Here is a 21,569-nt window from a genome sequence, read left to right as displayed (position 1 = left end):
TTGGCTGTATTTAGCCAGCGGTGTGTGAACTACCCTCATACCCTGGTATTGCAGATTAGCCTCATTTAAGTGAACAGGGCTGAGCTGTAATACCGGAGAAAGGCCATAGACCAGATTTCGGTTATTTAAAAGAAAAAAAAAAAAAAAAAAAAGACTTTTCTTTAATCTGAAACAACCTATTTCACATCTCCTAATTTAGATTTGGCGGCGGCAGTGTGTATAAAAATAAAATATTACATTTTAATCACAATTAAACTATGGTGCACCCAGTAAACAAAAAATATGTTCAAAATATGTACATTGTTCAGATCTATTTTACAATTTCAGTGTAGATAAAGCATGCCATGTTTGTAGGATATTAGTACATTGTTGGGTTTAATCCTACCTACTACAGTGTGATTTAAAGAGGCTCTGTCACAAGATTATAAATGCCCTATCTCCTACATAATCTGATCGGCGTTGTAATTGTTTTTTAGGTTTATGCGAATTAGTTTCTTAATAGACAACTGGGCGTTTTTACTTTTTACCAACTGGGTGTTGTACAGAGAAGTGTATGACGCTGACCAATCAGTGACCAATCCGCGTCATACACTTCTCATCGTTCCAGCCCATTGTTACAGTGTGATTGTGCAGTGAAAGAAGCTGGGCTGGAACAATGAGACGTGTATGACGCTGATTGGTCACTGATTGGTGAGCGTCATACACTTCTCTGTACAACGCCCAGTTGGTAAAAAGTAAAAACACGCCCAGTTGGTCATTAAGAAACTAATTAGCATAAATCTAAAATTGTTTAGAACTTGGTAAAAAATGATTGTTTTTCAAAATAAAAACCACTGCTGTTATCTACATTACAGCGCCGATCAGATTATGTAGGAGATCAGGAACTTCTAATCTGGTGACAGAGCCTCTTTAAAAACTACTAAAAAATATAGATATATTGACACTGTAGCCTGACATTCCTGAAGTCAAATTCAGAACTGCTGTAGAGCCCTGGAGCCATTACTCTTTGTACACTATAAGCCTCATTGCACTATATTGCAGCCAAGGGTTACAATACAGTAGGGTTTGCTACCTCTCCACCCTCCTATTTTTATAGCAGGTACAGGAAACCATAGGCCATATAACAGACGTCCAGGTTATTGGAGAACAGACGTCAGCCGGCTGGATAGCGTAGGCTGCAGCACTACTTTCCTGCTGTCAGAGGAGCCATTCTAAATATTTGGTGGACATTGCTCACTTTACACCAGACATTTGCTCTTCATGGAAATCAATGTAATGTTATTTGCCACCATTTACTAGTTAATAGTTGTCTGCACATGCCTTGAAGATAGGACTGAGCCGAGCCGACAAACTCCACTATTGCACAATATACATTGTAAACAATAGGGCCTGAGGAAGACGCTTGTTCAGCGTCGAAACGCGTAGCCACGTCTTGTTCTAAATAAAAGATATCATCATATCTGGACTCTACCACCTTGTCATTCCGTAATTTTACCACGCAGCAGCGCCTCCAGATGATCAATTTTTTTCCTTCCTTTCTTCACATTGTAAACAAGGAATTGTGGAGTTGCCCATGGAAACAAACCAAAGTCCACCTTTCATTGACTAACCTGCAGTGGAACATGTACTTTGATCATAGTTTCTATGGGCACAGAGTTCACGAATACAGTTTTGATATAGATGACCCATGTATACCTGGATTAATAATCTACTGGAGCGCTATTAAATGATTCCTTTTCTTATAAGGCAGTTTTTAGTTTGTGGCTATATATTTAACAATGAAATGTGATAGTTTAACAATAACAATGTTACTACCAATGAAGACGAATTTCTAAAAAAAAAAAAAAAAAATAATAACCAGCATTCGTACAGAGGTCTAGCACTTCTGATCTCAGTTTCATGGCATAAAGAGATTAGAAGTTTCCAGTTCAGTTCTAGTTGTGATAAATATTTTAATAGGAATAGATACATATATATTAATGTATGTGACCGTTATGTTGTGGTTATTTGCTTACAGTGGTAAGATTATATATAAGGATATTCACGCTCTGTAGTGCTGTATGAATTAGAATAATTCTATTTGTTTTCCAATAGATTCAGAATTCCTGGTATGCAAAGCTGAGAATGGAAAAAATATGGCCCCAGGGCCGGATATAGGTAATGTATACAGGATCATCATAAGGTTATATAAAACAGACAGTATGAACATGTTCAAGAAACAAGAAATGTAACAAAGAGAAAAGCTCAAAATAAAAAACTGTAGTAATAAAATGCTGGTGACATTAAAGGGACACGTAAAACAAAAGTTGTATTGAAGATAGTGTCGCTAGTGTGGTCTCATTACATATCACTTATGCTGGGTTCCTGCCGTAATACAGCAACTCCGTCATCTGTTGTCCCGTGAAAGTATATATAAATACAGCGCCTGCATATTCACAGTGTTGTACAAAATGCAGGAGTAGGCAAGGCACAGATGCCACATTTCTGCAGTACAGTACATTGGTCGTAAGACATCTGTTTGTCAATCCACTTTAATACTTGGACTAGAGATACTGGCCTGGATAAAAACAACACAGTACAACGCTCACCAGAATACTTCATTAACCTATTGCATATAATATTTCAGTACATCATATCAAGGATACCTGGATAATTGTAAAAAGGCAAGCTAGAATAGAAGTGAACAGGTTAATATGATCAGGCTATGCCCTCATTAGTGTAGAGTGAATCACGTGCAAATATTATGGTTACACAGAAGTAAAATCATCATCAATGTCCCCAGGTCCATTACTCTACCAGTCCTGTTGCTCCTCAAGAAAGATTAAAAAGGAAAACGTAAGATTTCAGCGGCATTGCTGTATATTTACAAAACTGGTCATCAGAGGACTTAAAGGACATCTATGAGGGGGGAAAAAAAAAAATCAACTTACATACAGACATTGTAAAAATTTAATTAAAGCTGATGTCCACTTTTTACAATCCCTTTTAACAACCTTTAGGAAAGACCCCTAATGGCACAGCCAGTCCTGCTGCTTCAATCAACAGTGATAAGCTGTAATCTTCAGGGAACATGACAAAAAGTGTTAAATTTCCCTGCAGCGCAACCACAGGGGAAATAATGCATTCCACAACCCCCCTATAAAAATCAATGGGCTATCTGTGAAATACATGGATGTGCTGGGTCCTCCAGAGAGAGAAAAACTCAAACTCTTAGCAGCTTCGTCTCTCTATTCTAGAATAGGGATAGAGGACCTAAACAGGGGTCCCCTTTCTGTTAACTCAGAATGCCCTAATAGGGTATTAGAAAGAGGGTTTAGACAGACAACCACTTTACATAGCTCAGGGCAAACACTACACAGCCCTCTCATGACAGAGACTAATTAGCACAGTCCTGCCACCTTCTTACTGAACCAGTCAAGTATAAGGTGTGGTGTGAGAGGGTCCCTGTTCATAGTGGTTAAGTTTGGCAACAAGCAGGTAGATGGGCAGGAATTTCCTAAGTGACTGATCCAATGAGCACATACCCCTGAGATACAGTTTGGGGGACTGTGTAATAGATGCTCTTACCACACACTGCTTTCACCATGTAAGGTCACTTTTCGGATAAATGAGATAAAATACAAATGATTGCATAATATGAAGCAACATAACACTAGTAGTAGTGTAGAGAATATTCACTCCGCTGGTTCCTTATCACATGCCTCTCACACTGCGAAATTTGGTGCGAATAACATGAATATCATGTTATACACCAGATGAAAGTTTAAAGTTTGGCACTTGTAGTAAAATATAGGTTCCTTTCTGCTCCCTTTTAAACACAGTAAAGCGGGAAACCGTGCTGTAAACAGATGTTTCGTCTTATTACTTTGGCCACTATCACCAGACTCCTTGCTCCTACATTATTGCTGGTGTACTTCGAATCCTATGCAGACAGCATGCAGGGAGACTCCTCATCCTCTTTTGTTGGTTTGTTGCCATCTGCTGGTACTGCATGGAATAAGCTATTGTCAGTCTTTGGTGAAAACCAGTTCTTAATGGCACTAGAACGCTCTCCAGGTGACATTACATCAAGCTGCTTAGCCCTCTGCTGTGGTGTTGGAAACCATGCTCCTTGAAATATCCGGAAAGCAAACCTATATATAATATGAATGAAAAAATAATAATTAAAATTGGTTTTCTAAACTTTAATGTTTGTGTTTAATTACTAATATTTTGTGTAGCTTTTTAGAGGACAGTTTACAAATTCTGCGGGATCACAGAATTTGATCAAAATGTGCACCAAAAACCACATATTCAAAATGGGTTTCACTCACAAAGTTAACCCCTTTGGGTGTCTATTTAATGCATGGATGGCGTGGGCCTGCTAGAGCAGCCATCTGTTCTGACATAGAGGTCCCAAATGGGGCATATGCACATAGATTGTTATTTTGCGTCCACCCTTTAAAAGTATAGCAAATGTAATGTAGAAGAATCCAAATATTCAATGTTTGCACATATCTTAGCACCTGCAAAGTGCTGCGGCATCTTTCGGTGTTTGCTTATGCATTTAAGTCATTGCAGATTTGTACCTGTCTATTTATTTTGCTTTATTAACAGCGGAATAAGGAATCAAGAAGACAGAAAAGCAGTGTATGGAGAATATACAGCGACACACGGAGTCCTTACTGTTCCTTATTAACCCCTTCCCGACATTTGACGTAACTGTAAAGCATAGCCTGGAAAAGAGGGGGGGGGTGTAGGGCACGGGCTCATGTACTGAGCCTGCTCCATGCCCAACTGATTTCTGCTGTATATTACAGCCAACACCTCACTGTAATGGACGTGATCAGAGAACTCTGATCCTGGCCCTTTAACCGCTTAGTAGCCACGGTCAATAGCGACCACAGCATGTAAGCCATTGTCACCCCCCTAGCATCACGATTGCAGGGTGCCTAATGAAAGCTCCCAGGTCTGCCATCTTGGTCCTTCTATTAAGCCCTACTCGAGGTGGGCCTTAACCCCTTCCCGCCGGATCACGTACAGTAACGTCATTAAAACTGGTGTCTTACTGCATTTTCACGTTACTGTACGTGATGGAGATGAAGCTGGCTCAGGAGCTGAGCCAGCGACATCACCACCGGGTGACAGCTGTATGTTACAGCTGGCACCCTGAGGTATCGGGCAGGACAGGAGCTAGCCTCTGATCCGACCGATTAACCCCTCACATGCTGCATTCAATAGAGATCGCAGCATGTGAGGAGTTTATAGCCACCGGCACCCCAGCAACGTGATCTCTGGGTTGCCGGTGGCTGCAAAGGCGATCGGAGGGCTAATGCTTACCTCCCGATCAGCCTGTAACGGAATCCTCCTATGCCCCATCGCCGGCGGGGCCCAGGAGGCTTCCGGTACCATCTGCAAGATGGCGCAGGCTCAGAAGCTGAGCCGGCGTCATCAGAAGTGGGTGTCCGCTGTATGTTACAGCGGACACCCAGATCTATCGCTGGGAACCGGAGCTAGCTCCGATTCCTGGCATTAACCCCTTCGATGCAGCGATCCATTGTGATCGCTGCATCCTAGAGGTTTGTAGAAAATCGGCAGCCTTGCCATGCGATGGCAAGGCTGGCGACTGTTACTATGGCAACAGGAGCCCTAACAATGGACTCCTGTCTGCCATTACGTAAGCTGATTAGGCCCCGCCCAGAGGCGGAGCCTGATCGGCTTGCTGTTAGTGAACAACTGACAGTTCCAATACATTGCACTACATAGGTAGTGCAATGTATTAGAACATCAAACAAACAGTTGGACATTCAAGTCCCCTAGTGGGACTAAAGAAAAGTGTAAAAAAAAAGTAAAAATAAAAGTTGTAAAACATACAATAATAGTTACAAGTAATAAAATAAAACACAATCGCCCTTTTTCACTTATCAAGTCATTTATTATAGAAAAAAATAATAAAGCCATAAATATTTGGTATCGCTGTGAGCGTAACGACCTGAACTATAAAAATATTATGTTATTTATCCAGCGCAGTGAACGCCGTAAAAAAAACCTCAAAAACACTGCCATAATTACTGTTTTTTTGGTCACTGTCTTCTAAAAATTGAAATAAAAAGTGATCAAAAAGTCGCATGTATCCAAAAATGGTACCTATAAAATCTATACCTCGTCTCGCAAAAAACAAGCCGTCACACAGCTCCATCGACGAAAAAATTTAAGTTATGGCTCTCACAACTTGGCGACAGAAAAAATACATTCTCTTTCCAAAAGTAATTTTATTGTGCAAAAAGTTATAAAAAAAAGTTATATAAATTTGGTATCGCCGGAATCGTACTGACCCGCAGAATAAAGGTAACATGTAGTTTATAACGCATGGTGGGCGCTGTATAAAAAAAAAACAACTAAAAAACGATGGCAGAATTGCTGTTTTTTTTTGTCACCTTGCCTCCCAAAAAAAAAGGATAACAAGTGATCAAAAATTTGCATGTACCCCAATATGGTACCAATAAAAGCTACAGCTCGTCCCGTAAAAAAAAAAAAAAAGAGCCCTCATACCACTACGTCTATGAAAAAATAAAATAAGTTAAGGCTCCAATAATTCAGGAAAGAAAAATATCCAGTTGTGAAGGCCCGAGGGGAACAGTTCTTCTGTTTCAAAAGGCGATGCATCAAGGCACTAAAATTAGGGAACCAGGAAGGGGCGGGCCCAAACATATCTGCTGGAAGCGACGGTGCACGTATTATACCAGGACAACACTTCCCAGCAAAATTCCCCAAACTGCAAAGGTGCGGAGTGTGTACCAAAAAGGGGGATAAGGAAGGACATTTATCAGTGCGACACCGGCCTGTGCAGAAAGGATCGATCACAGCGTAACACACATCTATGGATCATTTTATTATTTTTTTTACCTTATTATTATACCACCTAACTATGCCCCTGACTGATGTACTCTGCCCATCTCAGATATGCCCCACATTATAAACGGAAACAGTGATACTCCAAACAAAACTATTACCAAGCAAATTCCACGCTCCAAAACCCAAATGGCGCTCCCACCCATCTGAGCCCTACAGTGTGCCCAAACAGCAGTTTACTTCCACATATATGGCATCACCATACCCGGGAGAACCCTTTTAACAATTTTTGGGTGTGAGTCCCCAGTGGCACAACATATTTGACACTGAATTGGCATATCTAGGGAAAAATTTTAATTTGTACCTTCCGCAGCGCAATCATTTATGGAAAAGACACGTGGGGTGAAAATGTTCACTACACCTCTTAATAAATGACTTGAGGGGTGCAGTTTCCAAAATGGGGTCACTTCTCAGGGGTTTCTTTTATTATTTCACATCAATGCCTCTGCAATTGTGAACCAATACTTTATATGTCGCCAAATTAGGCCTCAATTTTACATGGTACTCTTTCACTCCTGAGTCCTGTCGAATGTCCAGGCAAAAGATTAGGGCCACATGTAGGGTGATTCTAAAACAGGGAAACACCGCATAATAATTGAGAGCTGTCTTGTTATGGTGGCACAAGCTGGGCACCACATATTGGCGTATCTAAGGAAAAATTCCCATTTTCTTTCTCCCACATCGTGTGCACACGAATTTCTGCAAAACACCTGTAGGGTTAACATGCTCACTACACCCCTAGGTGAATACCTTGAGGGTGTTGTTTCCAAAATGGGGTCACTTCTGGGGGGGATCCACTGTTTTGGTCCCACAGGGACTTTGCAAATGCAACATAGCGACCAGAAACCAAATGCAGCAAAATCTGTACACCAAAAGCAAATGGCGCTCCTTCCCTTCTGAGCCCTGCCGTGTGCCCAAACAGCATTTTATGACCACGTGTGGGGTATTGCCGTACTCCAGAAAAGTTGCTTTACAAATGTTGGGTTCTTTTTTTCCTTTATTTGTTGAGAAAATTAAAAATTTGGAGCTAAAGCTACGTCTTATTGAAGAAAAAGGATTTTTTTATTTTCACTGCCCAATTCTAATAAAATCTATGAAACACCTGTGGGGGCAAAATGCTCACTACACCCCTAGATGGATTCCTCAAGGGGTGTAGTTTTCTCAATGGAGTAACTTTTTTGGCGTTTTCACTGTTTTGGTCCCTCAGGGGCTTTGCAAATGCGACATGGCCTGCGCAAACCATTCCTGCTAAATTTGAGCTCCAAAAGCCAAATAGCGCTCTTTCCCTTCTAAGCTCCGCCGTGTGTCCAAACATCAGTTTATAACCACATGTGGGGTATTGTTTTACTCGGGAGAAATTGCTTTACAAATATTGTGGTGCTTTTTCTCCTTTAGTCCTCGTGGAAATTAGAAAAAATTTGCTAAACCTACATGATCTTTGAAAGAATGACGATTTTTATTTTCACGGCCTACTTCCAATAATTTCTGCAAAAAACCTGCGGGCTCTTGGAATGTGGGGAGGAATGAAAAGAAAATGAAGAAACAAAAAATGTTTACAGTGGGAAGGGGTTAAGAAGCAATGTTTCTAGATGAGAATACCTCCATAAAATGGCATTAGTTGGGATCATGCTATGAATTACTCCCTCTCATACATTATGTGTGAATCGGTGAGAAAAAGTTTCCACATTTCTCTGAATAAAATTGGAGGCACAGGGAAGTGTACAGTGAGGACCCATAGCAGTGTATAGGTGCTGTATTACAGGTGTGTGCATGGGCCCCCAACTTTGTATTCTACATGGTGGTTGTCATGTGATTCTAATTGTGAAGATGTTACTGGGGTTTCTCACATTTGTTTCTTGTAACCAAAATAATTTACACCGTCTGTTGCTCGAGCACTTTCCCTATTGTCTTGCTTATTTTTATCTGAAAACATTATATTTCTTTGGCATCAACGTTATCAACTTAGATGTAATCGATATCAGGTGGATCCTGTATGTTAGGCCTCATGCGCACGACCGTAGCCACATGCACGGCTGTGATTTTCGGGTCGGCAGGCCGCGGAGTGTCACCCGTGAGCCGCCCGCAAATCGCGGGCCGTGCACGTGGCCGCGTACATTATTTTCTATGAGCCTGGACCGCAAAACACGGCCGTAATAAGACATGTCCGTTCTTTTTGCGGTCCAGGCTCCTGGGCCATGCACGGACATGGAAACCACGGTTGTGTGCATGGGCCCATTGAAATGAATGGGGCCGCAATTCTCCCGTGGATTTTCTGGGGAATTGCGGATGCAATAGCACGTTCGTGTACATGGGGCCTTAGACACGCAGTAGCTTATCTCAGCCGAACAGTCAGTTCAGCTGAACTGAAGGAGTCGGCTGAGAGAAAACGATACAGCTTCTATGTATACAGGATACATAGAAGCTGTATTGTAAAAAGTAAAAACAAATGTAATAAAAGAAAATACATGGATTTAACAAAAAAAACAAAATACACAGAAAACCACACATTCAAAAAAGGTGTTCATAGCCATTAAGACTTACATGTGGGACAGGGACAGTAAGTGGGCCTTGTGCCTGCATAGAAAAGCATTGATATCTGTATGAAGCCCCCGGATGAAGTTGTAAGCTACATATTAACACAGCCCAGTCAAGTAGAGTTTTTGTTACAAGTATAATGTTTTTTTTACATACCTTGGTAGAAGTGCAATAACAACGGACATAACACACACAAGATAAAACATTGGGTCCGTCATGTGCCTCTGCATTATCCAGTATGGGTTTGCCGGTGGCATACAATTTACGCATACTGCATCAACAGCCAAGGTGAAGAAAAAGTAGGCAAGAATGCTTAGAACCATTACTGTCCAGTGTATCCACGTCTGAAATGGAAAGAACATTACGTTTTTCTAATGAAATAAGCCTAACCCCAGTAGTTTAGAAGATTATTCCTGCTTTGGTGAAATTAAACTGACATATTAGAGAACAGCAATCGCGTATTATACAATTACAAGATTGAAGTGGAAATGTTCCAATAAAAGAGAAAAACAAAAAAGCAAGAAATACAAATTCACTGTTGATTCTGGTCAAATCCATCAGCAGAATGCAAGATACAGTTTATGGCAGCCTGTATTGTGTGAGGCATCAATAATAGGCTGCTGTAAAGGGCGCCTTTATTAATAGTGTCATTGAGAACCGTACTTCACAAAGGAAGACGTTGATTTTACTGCATGCTATAGTATATTTGGTGCAACATGGAACTGTAGATACAGCTCTTCTGCTTACAAGTGTGAACGTCCTCCAATCTAGTCTATAATAAATCAGGTTATTGCACATTACAGGCGTCGTCTTTAACACACATTACGCCAGTTTTCTGGCGCATTTCAGTGTCTGAGTGTAGGGCTGTATTATAGGGAGGGTAAAAGGGGCAAATTGCCTGGAGCCTTCACCTCCTGTGTCACAGCAACTACTAGTCTCTGATGCCTGGAAACACAGTACCTACTCACGGTTATCTGGGTATTGTATAAGCACTGCTAGCAGTGTATGTCTATATAAGGTCATACAGTGCCCTAATAATACAGTCATCTATAATGGTTCTTTCTACAGTGGACTAGGCCACCAATGAAGAAATATACCTCATATGCAGCAAAGAGTTGAGACTTGTCTTAACAGTATTACTAGGAAGGGGGTGGGGGGGGATAAAAGAAAATCGAATTATGATCAATTCCAAGTAAACCGTCCCACAGAGGACACTAAAGATCTTCACTCTTCATCACAATCATATGCTTACCATCAAGGAAGCTTTAACTAATTCAATTTCAGTTCTTAGAAAAAACCATAAAATATATGAGATAAAATATGAGATAAAATATGCCCAAAACCCTTCCAGCACAGGACCTGTGCCAGTTACAGATGCGGTCCAGTTTCCCAGAACTAAGCTCTTAATCTAGTGACTCACCATGCTCTTACTTTCAATCAGGAGATGTAGTAAAACTACAAACAACGTAGAGACCATTATGTAGTTTCCAAAAGAATAGATGTCCATGCCCGAGTCGAAGTAAGTCTACAAAGAAAAGACAGATCAAAGAGAAACAGAAAATACCTCAGCAAATCTTTCAAAGTTAAGACTTTTTTTCTATTCCAATCTACCAAATTTTCCTGGGCACGGGACACAAATTATACTCTTCGGACCCACGCACACGGCAGAGCCTTGGGCAAGGAGCCTGTACGACGGCAGAATGTGTTGTTAAGGGTTCTTTTACACCAGCCAATTTGGGCCATAAAAACCAGCGCCGATCAACGAGACCGCTCGATGATCATTGCTCGTTTTGCGAAAGCACATCTATTCAGAGGAAGGCTAAAAAAGGTGTAAAAATATCATTAGAAAGATCTCTGTACTGTCCATTCATATATTTGTACATTGCATTTACATTGCCCCAAAGTCGTCTCTTTTTCTAAACTAAATAGAATCAGATTTGGGAATTGTAGCCAATATTTTGGGCCCCCTTTTTCAGCCATAACAGATGTCACGCTGTCTGTGGGATTTGGGCCCAATCAGCATTAGGCCTCATTTACACGAGCGTGTGCGTTTTGCGCACGCCAAAAAACGCAGCGTTTGGCGTGCGCAAAAGGCACTTGACAGCTCCGTGTGTCATCAGTGTATGATGCGCGGCTGCGTGATTTTCGCGCAGCCGCCATCATAGAGATGAGGCTAGTCGACGTCCGTCACTGTCCAGGGTGCTGAAAGAGCTAACTGATCGGCAGTAACTCTTTCAGCACCCTCGACAGTGAATTCCGATCACAATATACACCAACCTGTTAATAAAAGAAAGACGTTCATACTTACCATGAACTTCCTGCTTCCTCCAGTCCGGTCTCCCGGCCGTTGCCTTGGTGACGCGTCCCTCTCTTGTCATCCGGCCCCACCTCCCAGGATGACGCGGCAGTCCATGTGACCGCTGCAGCCTGTGCTTGGCCTGTGATTGGCTGCAGCTGTCACTTGGACTGAATTGTCATCCCGGGAGGTCAGACTGGAGGAAGAAGCCGAGAGTTATCGGTAAGTCAGAACTTCTTTTTTTTTTTACACGTTCACGTATATTGAGATCGGAAGTCACTGTCTAGGGTGCTGAAACAGTTTAACTCTTTCAGCACACTGGACAGTGACTGTCTCCTGCCGGGTTCGGTCAAAACGAGTTCGGCCGAACCCGGTGAAGTTCGGTTCGGTCATCTCTAAGACACTCCATTCGGATGTTTGTAAACAGAAAAGCACGTGGTGCTTTTCTGTTTACATTCAGTTTGACAGCTCTTGCGCGAATCACGCAGTTCGCACGGAAGTGCTGCCGTGCGACCTTCGTGGTTTTCACGCACCCATTGACTTCAATGGGTGCGTGATGCGCGAAAAACGCAGATTTTTAGAACATGTCGTGAGTTTTTTTCAGCGCACTCACGCTGAGCAAAACTCACGGACTGTCTGCATGCCCCCATAGACTTGTATAGGTCCGTGCGACCTGCGTGAAAAGCACGCGAGTCTCACGGACGTATATCACGTTCGTGTAAATGAGGCCTTAGGCTTGTGTACAGCTGCTCGACCATGGAAACCCATTTCAGTTTGTGTGCCAATTCCACTTCCAGAGGCAGTTTGGAAGTCTTGCATTATCTACGGCTTCGTGGCGGAGCGGTTACTCGTAGGTGGTGCTTACCAAACCCTGCATCATGTCGTTTTTGGGTCCGAAAAATGGAGGGGGAAATAAAATAAAAAAGTGGAGTGCTTCTTTATAGTCACAGAGCTCTTGAAACCCCATACTACAAGCAAGAGATTGCATGGCTGTGTGCTTTATTTTATGCACTTTTGCAATAGATGTGGCTGAAACATCTGAGTTACATGTGTCCACATACTGTTGGCCATACAGTGTACATGCACAAAAAAAAACAAAAATGTACAATGTATTTTGTGAAAGCAAAAAAATTGGATGAAAGTCATCTTATTAATGACTATGCTACTTACAAAATAAGGGATGAAGAAGCATGCCAGACTTTGATAGAAAGCATCCAGTATGGTGACCCAAAATGTCGACTGCTTGTAAGCCTAGAAAAAAAAAAAAAGACAAAACATTGATATACATGGCATGTTCAGGACAGAGAAGGATATTTTATCATCAATATCATTGAGGCTGAATTTTTTTTTTGCATACCGCTAGATTTCAGGTTAATAGAACTTGAGGAGACCATAAAAGTAGTTCTTTTTAGCACAGTACTGCTGCGCTATTGTTTCCAGTATCTTCGTACGGATCTACGACGGAAGCCTTTAGGGAGCCTCCAACGCACATGTGAACAGGTCCTAACATGTCTAGCAAGATGCGCTAATGCGATTTATTTGGTGAAGTTTCTGCCTCTCTGGTCTATATTTATTCTGTATAACTTTAAAAATATATTTAAAGAATCTCCCCCAATGTTTTTTTTTTATCCCCATGATTTGCTGTCGCTTTTAATAGTCCCGTTTATGGCTTGGGTTGCCTGTAGCTGATCCATAAACACTACCATTTTTTCCCCCTTTTACTGCAGTGTTGAGGTGGACAACCTGTCATTACCGCTGGACCATTAGGGCTTGTCCACACGTAACGGACTTGCTGTAGAAAATTTCTGCAGCATTTCCACTTAAACTAGCAGACAATCCACTACGGGGAAAAAATGCACCATTTCCTGCGTTTTTTTATTGCAGAAAATGGTGCGGATTCTGCGGCGTTTTTTTCAAGTCAGTGAGATGGTGACATCTCTGAAAAAAGCAGCAATTCAGTTCACTTTACGCAGCAGTAATTGACATGCTGCGGAACAAAAAATACGCCCCGCAGGTGAATTACTTGACTGAAATTTTCCGCAGCATGTGGATGAGATTTGTTCATTCACATCCACTTTGCTGCTTCTGTATTCCGCTGCGTATTTTCCGTCTGCAAGTCCAGACACAAAATACGCAGCCATTCAGTTAGGTGTGGACAAGCCCTTAAACTGAAAAGTTTTTCTCCACTGTAGGATATTTTACAGGCCAAATTTTTTAATACGTGCAAATATTTTTTGTTAGACTAACTCACCATTATGATTTACATCTTATTTGGCACAAAAAAAAGGCGCAACAACAATACAAAATCTGCCATGTCCTTTCTGGAGACCAGTGTTTTAATCAGAAGTCAAGGTGAACATAAAAAGGACGCACGTACAGGACTGTCTAGATAGACGTCTCGTGACAGCAGAACTCAGGCAATCATCAGGATACTTCTATTAATTCTGCTCATCTACTGTAATGTCTATTGGCATCGTAAAACAAACTTGCTAGGTGCACTCACACTCATTTATTGATTTTATTACAATTATGGCCATACAATTAGATAACACATAAGGCCTCATGCAGTTCAGATACTCTGGGAACGTGATGATACAAACTTAGCACGGATTAAAAGCCTTAAAGGGGTGTTCTGGTATCGGCAAGTAAAGATTATTCTTTACAATTAAGGAAAATTGTACAATTATTCTAATAATATTTTCAGTATCAATTCCGCATAATCATTCATTGGGAACCTTCATTGTTTACTTTAAGGGGATATCTGTCCTGGTCATGTGATGGACAAGACAGAGCGATAATAACTAATGTATCAAGCCGTGCACCTGTGTCCATCACATGACCAGGACGACTTTGTATTGAATGACAGCAAGCAGAGATCTTGAAACCTGAGGAATTGATACAGAAAGCATATTAGAAAATTGTATAACTTTTAATTATACGATAATTTACTTAATTTGAAGAAACCCGAGTATTACCTTAACGCATGAAAAACCTGGAGCCCTATAAAAGAGAGATGACATTTCCAACAGATTGTACCAAACATATAAAACTGGCCCGTGCTTTGCACTTTATTCTTAAAGGCTATGTAAACCTTTGAAAGCAAATTTTTCTTTATTATAAAAAGGTCAATTAGTGTATTTGGTGCAACTTTAAACTTCGTTTTTCATAAAAATAATTTTTACTTTTCATATACAGCTGCTTTGTATCCTTCATAGAGACCAGCTGTATCATTTGCTGAATCCTGTAACCGTCAGATCCGCAGAACTGACAGGTTTAGTGAAAGCGGGTCCTACGCGTCTCTGACACGCAGGATCCACCTGTTATCCATCACATCTAAGTTCGTGACATAGATGTGATGGATAACAGGTATATCACATGCCAGGTCCCGCCGACACTGAACCCGCCAGTCCCGCGGACCTGACGGATTCAGGCCTTAGCACAGTATACAGCTGCTTTGTATACAAAATACCTGTACATCAAAAAGTTAAAATTATTTTTAATAAAAACTAAACTTAAGAAGTTGCAAGAAAAACACTGGTAGACATTTTTATGAAACAAAAATAAATCTTTCAGGTGTACATAGCCTCTAAGAGTGAATAATAGAGCATGCACAATGTGTTGAGCCTAATGGAAGCAATTCAGGCATGATCAAAGTTGCTCTTACCTCTGATGTCTGGCCAGATCTGTAGAGCTCTGGCAACGCAAGGAGGGTGTCAGCTGACACATCTTTATCAAGGACACCGTAGATTATTGGTGGCACAGATGTGAAAATGAGATTGAAGAGAATTAACATCCAAACATCCACCATAGACGTTCCGGAGAAACCACAGAAGAACTGGTACCAGAACAAAAGGTTCACAAACATCTGGAGGGAGGGAACATTTATTTTATTATTATTTTTAAATCACTGCAGTTAAGCAAGAAGTGACTACAACTTAAAACTGCCCATACTGTATATAAGTAAACCTAAAGTTAGAGCCAAAGAAAAAGTGACAACGGAAAAAGAAGCCATATTGGTTGCAACCTTTAAATGAACTTTTTAGAAACAGAGGGTAAAACCAATATGGCGGCACTTTCTATTGTAGCTTTTAAAATAAATTGGTGCCACAACAAAAGACATATTCAATATTGTTCGGCTGGGTTAACATCACCGTCTGTGTTCCGGGAGGGGTTCTGTCGGAGGTTTCAGTCGGGTTAACCACTCAGCGGAAAGCAAATGGAAACCTAAGCCTCAGTTTCCCTCACCATTGATATCAATAGTGACGGAAACCTAGCTAATGGTTTCCGTTTGTCGCTATTGTGACAGGGTTCCGTCGTTTTGACAGAATAGTGCAGTCGACTGAAGGACGTGAAGAACAACGGAACCCTGTCACAACGGCGACAGACGGAAACCATTAGCTAGGTTTTCGTCACCATTGATCTCAATGGTGAGGGAAACTGAGGCTTAGGTTTCCGTTTGACTTTCCGCTGAGGGGTTAACCTGACGGAATCCTCTGACTGAACCACTCAACGAAAGGGCAACGGTGATGTGAACAGGCCCTTAGCAAGTTTTGTATATTGCTTTGATTTGCTATTAAAAAGGAAAATTTTAACCTAAAAAAAATGTATGATATTTCAAAGTGAACACAATTATAATCTGGTTCTAAAAATTGTAAGGATGGGTGTGACATCAACCACAGGAATCTGGTGTAAATCTTTGATACCTGTCTAACTTCTATGAAGGCAACAATTAGAGAGTTTATTCAAGCTAGTATGTGCAAAAGAATGAGAAAACCCCAGAGTCAGCCAGCCTATTGAATTAATAGGGCATATAAAATAACAAATAAATGAAAGAAGTCTGCCTAGTCACTGTAACACAGATTGTAACCCTGTAAGGATGGCTCAAAGCTGCTCTCCCATTGGTGGACACAGGAGACAATGTACATGTATGTCAGAATCTGGGATTTGCGCCAAAGAAACTGCTTCAAAAACCACACAGGTAGTTAGTTTTTGGTGCTGGTTTTGCGAAAGCATATCCAGAGCATGCTGGGTTTTAAAAAGAAAAATTCCACAGGGGTCAGTGGGGAAAATAAACGCCACAAACAAATGGATGTGTGTAGAAAACAACATATTTTCCTACAGACTACCAGCAAACATCTGGCTGCAGTGTTTTTAGCAACCAAAAACCAGTCAATAAAACGCCATGAAAATCTGACCAAAACTTTGTGTCTGAATTCAAGCCTTTTAGAGAGAGGAGAACCTAAGGCTGGTTTTACACATAAGACAACAGTTGGCCAAAACAACTACCGTCAATCTTCAGACTTCCCAATATACCTGAATATTTGGCCTGGCTGTTCATACTATCAGGGAAGGGGATAGGCTGCAGCCAGACACCACTGATCGCGCTTAACTCCTGGGGGTACAATCGAGCAGACATGTTGAAATCCAACATTATTGATCTTGACAATCGGGAAGCCTCCAAACACAATTGATTGTAAGTGGATAACTAACGGTTTTAGCTAGCGTAAGCCTTCATTATAAGGGCCGGTTCACATCAGCGTTGGCTTTCCGTTGAGGGGTTCCGTCGGGTGAACCCCTCAACGGAAAGTCAAACGGAAACCTTAGCTTCCGTTTGCATCACCGTTTCCGTTTGACTTTCCGTTGAGGGGTTCACCCGACAGAAACCCTCAACGGAAAGCCAACGCTGATGTGAACCGGCCCGTACACTTAAGCACAGCTGTATTTTTGTAACATTTAGACTTTCTATTTAATAGGTTACCTAACTGTAGCAGAAAAGCTTACATTATTTATGACATTGCTTTACTTACCACATTTTTGTAGAAAAAGTAAAGAATCATATTTGCAAGTCGAGTATAACACCAATGACCATGGACAAGTAGCAGCTTCCTCAGATGTTGAAAGCGCGAGACTGCAAAATCACTCGACATCACCGCCTGTTGGTCAGAAACAATAGCCTGGTCAGCCTTTATTGATATGTAATATTTACAGCAAATATATTGTATTCCATTTTTCTAATATACAGTCTGAATCAATTACTCAAGTGTTCAAGATCTCTGCTTGCAGTAATTTAATAAGAACCTTCATAGTTTGTCTTACATGACAAGGAATTATTTTAATCCCCTGAAAGTAAACGAACGGTTCCTACTGAATGAATGCAAGCAGAGATCTTTAAAACCGTAAGGAATTGATATAGAAAGTATATGACATCATTAAAAAAACAAATCATACAAGTAAGCTTCTTTTGCCGAAACCATAATTCCCTTTTAAACACGTATCAGTGAAATGTTTTTTTTTGTTTTTTTTTATGGTGTTTGTGGGTAATTTACCCAGTCATGTGATACCACTGGACTACTACCTTGCATTATACGGGTTACGGAGAATTTTTGCTATGTTGTACAACAAGTTATTTTGTCTTTTTAGTACCTGCATGCCCTCTTGTCCAGAAATGCCAACACCAACATCAGCAACTTGGATCATACTCACATCATTGGCACCATCACCTTGGGTGAAAAAAAACACAAAATATGCAAAAGCAGATTAACAGTATGTCAAGTCAAATGAAGCATTGACAATTTGAGACGGGCATTGCAAAACTACATAATGCACAAACAAGAAATTAATTTCTTCTTTATTTCCTCATTCCAGTTGCCAAATCCCAGCAGAAACTGAATTGCGTACATAAATGTAAGTATGCAAAAAATGATGGTGTAGGTAAAAGCAGAAGGGAAGTAAACTAAAAATAATACAGAACACAATAAACCAGGTGCACAAAGGTAGACCATAAAAAAAAAAAACACATAAAAAAGATATCAACACTTCGAAAACAAAGCAAATCAGCCCCTTCAAATTCACAAACCATGAATCATGGCAGAGTGCACATAAAAGAACACGGCCATCACACAGATCGGGTTGTCATGCTGACAACTTGATCCTACTATGTGACAAGGAGCTGAAATAACTGTCTGTGGCACTAAAGAGCCTTTAAATTGTGTTTTTGGCTATGTACACCTTTGAAATCGTTTTTTTTGTTTTTTATATAAAAAAAAGTGTGTGTGTGTGTTCGGTGCAACTTTAACCCCTTAATGACCGCCGATAAGCCTTTTCACGGCGGTCATTAATGGGCTTTATTCCACAGCACCGCCATTCTACGTCGCTGCTGTAGAATAAAGTAAACAGAGCAGGGAGCTGTCAAATCCCTGGGGGCGTCCCTGCTCTGCTGGGTGAGATCGATATTAGTATCGATCTCACCCGTTTAACCCTTCAGATGCGGTGCACAATAGCGTGCACCGCATCTGAATGGTTTTGGAGAGAGGGAGGGAGCTCCCTCTCTCTCCCACCGATAAAATCGCCGAGTGTCTGTGTCTTCTATGGCAGCCGGGGGTCTAATAAAGGCCCCCATGTCTGCCTGGAGCGAATGCCTGCTAGATCATGCCGCAGGCATGACCTAGCAGATGCCTGTCCGTTTTAAACTGACAGGCAGTAATACACTGCAATACAAAAGTATTGCAGTGTATTATAATAGCGATCGGAGGATAGTGAAGTCCCCTAGTGGGACTAGTAAAAAAGTAAAAAAAGTTTAATAAAGTTAATAAAAAAAAAAAGTGAAAAAAAATAAATGAAAAACCCACTGTTTCCCCTTACAAACTGCTTTACTATTAAAAAAAACTACAATAAAGCAAAAGTTACACATATTTGGTATCGCCGCGTCCGTAACGACCCCAACTATAAAGCTGTTACATTATTTAACCCGCAATGTGAACGCCGTAAAAAAATAAAATAAAAAACAATGGAAAAATTGCTGTTTTCTGTTAACCCTGACTTTAAAAAAATGTGATAAAAAGAGATCAAAAAGTCGCATCTACTCTCAAATGGTACCAATAAAAACTGCAAGTCGTCCCGCAAAAAACAAGACCTTATACAGCTATGTCGACGCAAAAATAAAAAAGTTACAGCTCTTCGAATGTGACAATGTAAAAATGTAAAAAATGGCTTGGACATTAGGGCCCAGAATGCAAGCAGGGGGAAGGGGTTAAAAATACTTTTTATTAACGTTTACGTTTTGAGATACGGCTGCTTTGTATCCTGTATACAGAGCAGCTGTATCTAGTGCTGAAACCTGAACCCAGCAGGACTTCAGTCAGTGGGTCTTGCGTGTCTCTAACACACAGGATTGAGCTGCTATCAATCACATCTAAATTCATAACTTAGATGTGATAGATTACAGGCGGATCCAGCAGAGACAAGCAGGACCCGCTGTCACTGAACCCATCAGTGCCGCGTACTTGACTGATTTAGGTCTTAGTGCATACAGGATACAAAGCAGCTGTATCTCAAAAAGTAAAAAGTATTTTTAATAAAAAGTATTTTGAAAGTCGCCGCAATCACACTGCTAGACATTTTTATTAAACCAACAAAGACAAAACAAACAGTTGTACATAGCCTTTAGGTACGGTGTTCACAAATTCATCACTTTTCTAAAAAGTTAGACACGTTACCATTAGATTTAAAAAATCATGCATCCTGAATTAAAGGGATGCATTATATATGATGTTACACCACAGTCAGTATGTCCACATCATGTAGAATGTAGGCTTCCGAAACAAGAACAAGAATAGACGGTTTGTTAGACTCACGAGCTCCTGCTCCAGCTAAGAGCAGTTGCTGATGTTCATGTCACACAGCCAAATTAATACTTTGCGTAAGCAAAGGGACACCTTTGACAACGCCTTAATAATAGTGCCATAAATCACATACGTGGTACAAATAACTTTGGTACTTAAAGGGGTATTAACAAATAAAGGTTATTCTTTGTATAATGAAAAAAGTATAATTACAATATAATTTTTGTACCAATTTCTCACGGTTTTCAAGATCTCTGCTTGCCATCATACTTCATAGTTTGTTTCTGATGGATAAAAATCTGTTCTGGTCTTATGGTGAGAAAACCAGGCGCTTGACTCATTACAAGACCTTACTCTGATATCTATACTGTAAGGAGTTGTGCACCTGTGTGTCCATCACATGAGCAGGACAGATTTTTATCCACTGGAAGTAAACGAAGATTCCTATTGAATTACAGCGATCAGATCTTGAAAAGTGTTGGAATACCCCTTTAAAGATTCAGATCCCAGACACTTTTCTTACTGTAAGCAGGAACTCCCAAGTCATGGAGGTGCAGAACTGCAAATGCAGTTTTAGATTCTATTCTAGGTTGTAACGAGGGCATAGCCAAGTGGGCGTGGCTTTTCATTCTTGGTTTCCTGAAATCTCTTTCTGCAGCCAATTGCTTTACAGCCAGACACAAGTTTCCAAAAAGTCTGGGAGGGAAATAGTTGATCTCCTGCGACACGTATTGAAATTCAATGTGTCAATTTTCTGTGTTTCCGTTTTAAACGGACGCAGTGCTTTTGTTTCGCTTCCGCTAAGAAAATGGAAGGTATTGAACTTCATTTGAACTTGTCACATGTCCCAGTCTGTGAACTTTGGCACGCCCTGCCATTGCTAGGGCAACGACTGTCAAAAACGGATGCCACACGGAAGCCTTCCGTGTGTCGTCCGTTTTTTTTGACGGACCCATTGACTTCTATGGGCCCCACGGTCACGGAATCACTGACCACAGTAGGACATGCTCTACTTTTGACGGAACGGAACAACAGTTCCGTCAAAATAACGGAAGTGTGCGTGGGCCCATTGAAACGAATGGGTTCAGGGTGCTATCAGTGACAAAAACGGATAGCACCCTGATGGAAAAAACTGAAGTGGGCATGATGCAGTTTCGTCAGTGATTCCGTGACCGTGGGGCCCATAGAAGCAAAGGGTGCGCCAAAAAAACACACGGCACACGGAA

The 21,569-nt window shown here is 41.0% G+C and overlaps 1 protein-coding gene across 3 annotated transcripts in view; it reads right to left on the bottom strand.

The window, feature by feature from the left end:
- Positions 1-733: 733 nt before the first annotated feature.
- ATP10D (ATPase phospholipid transporting 10D (putative)) overlaps positions 734-21,569 on the bottom strand; it is a 115,801-nt gene continuing 94,965 nt past the window's right edge. For all 3 annotated transcript variants that reach the window (XM_075859539.1, XM_075859532.1, XM_075859525.1), the window contains exons 17-23: positions 18,146-18,222; positions 17,530-17,655; positions 15,387-15,587; positions 12,893-12,973; positions 10,847-10,951; positions 9,583-9,770; positions 734-4,133 (exon numbers count right to left, since the gene is read on the bottom strand). In XM_075859539.1, the coding sequence (XP_075715654.1) occupies positions 3,923-4,133; positions 9,583-9,770; positions 10,847-10,951; positions 12,893-12,973; positions 15,387-15,587; positions 17,530-17,655; positions 18,146-18,222 (989 nt within the window). In that variant the 3' untranslated portion in view covers positions 734-3,922. The remainder of the gene's footprint in view (positions 4,134-9,582; positions 9,771-10,846; positions 10,952-12,892; positions 12,974-15,386; positions 15,588-17,529; positions 17,656-18,145; positions 18,223-21,569) is intronic.

Source organism: Rhinoderma darwinii, chromosome 1 (genome assembly GCF_050947455.1).
Source record: "Rhinoderma darwinii isolate aRhiDar2 chromosome 1, aRhiDar2.hap1, whole genome shotgun sequence".
Classification (NCBI taxonomy): domain Eukaryota; kingdom Metazoa; phylum Chordata; class Amphibia; order Anura; family Rhinodermatidae; genus Rhinoderma; species Rhinoderma darwinii.
The sequence above is the reverse complement of the archived record's forward strand: the minus strand, read 5'-3'. Positions and strand labels throughout refer to the sequence as shown.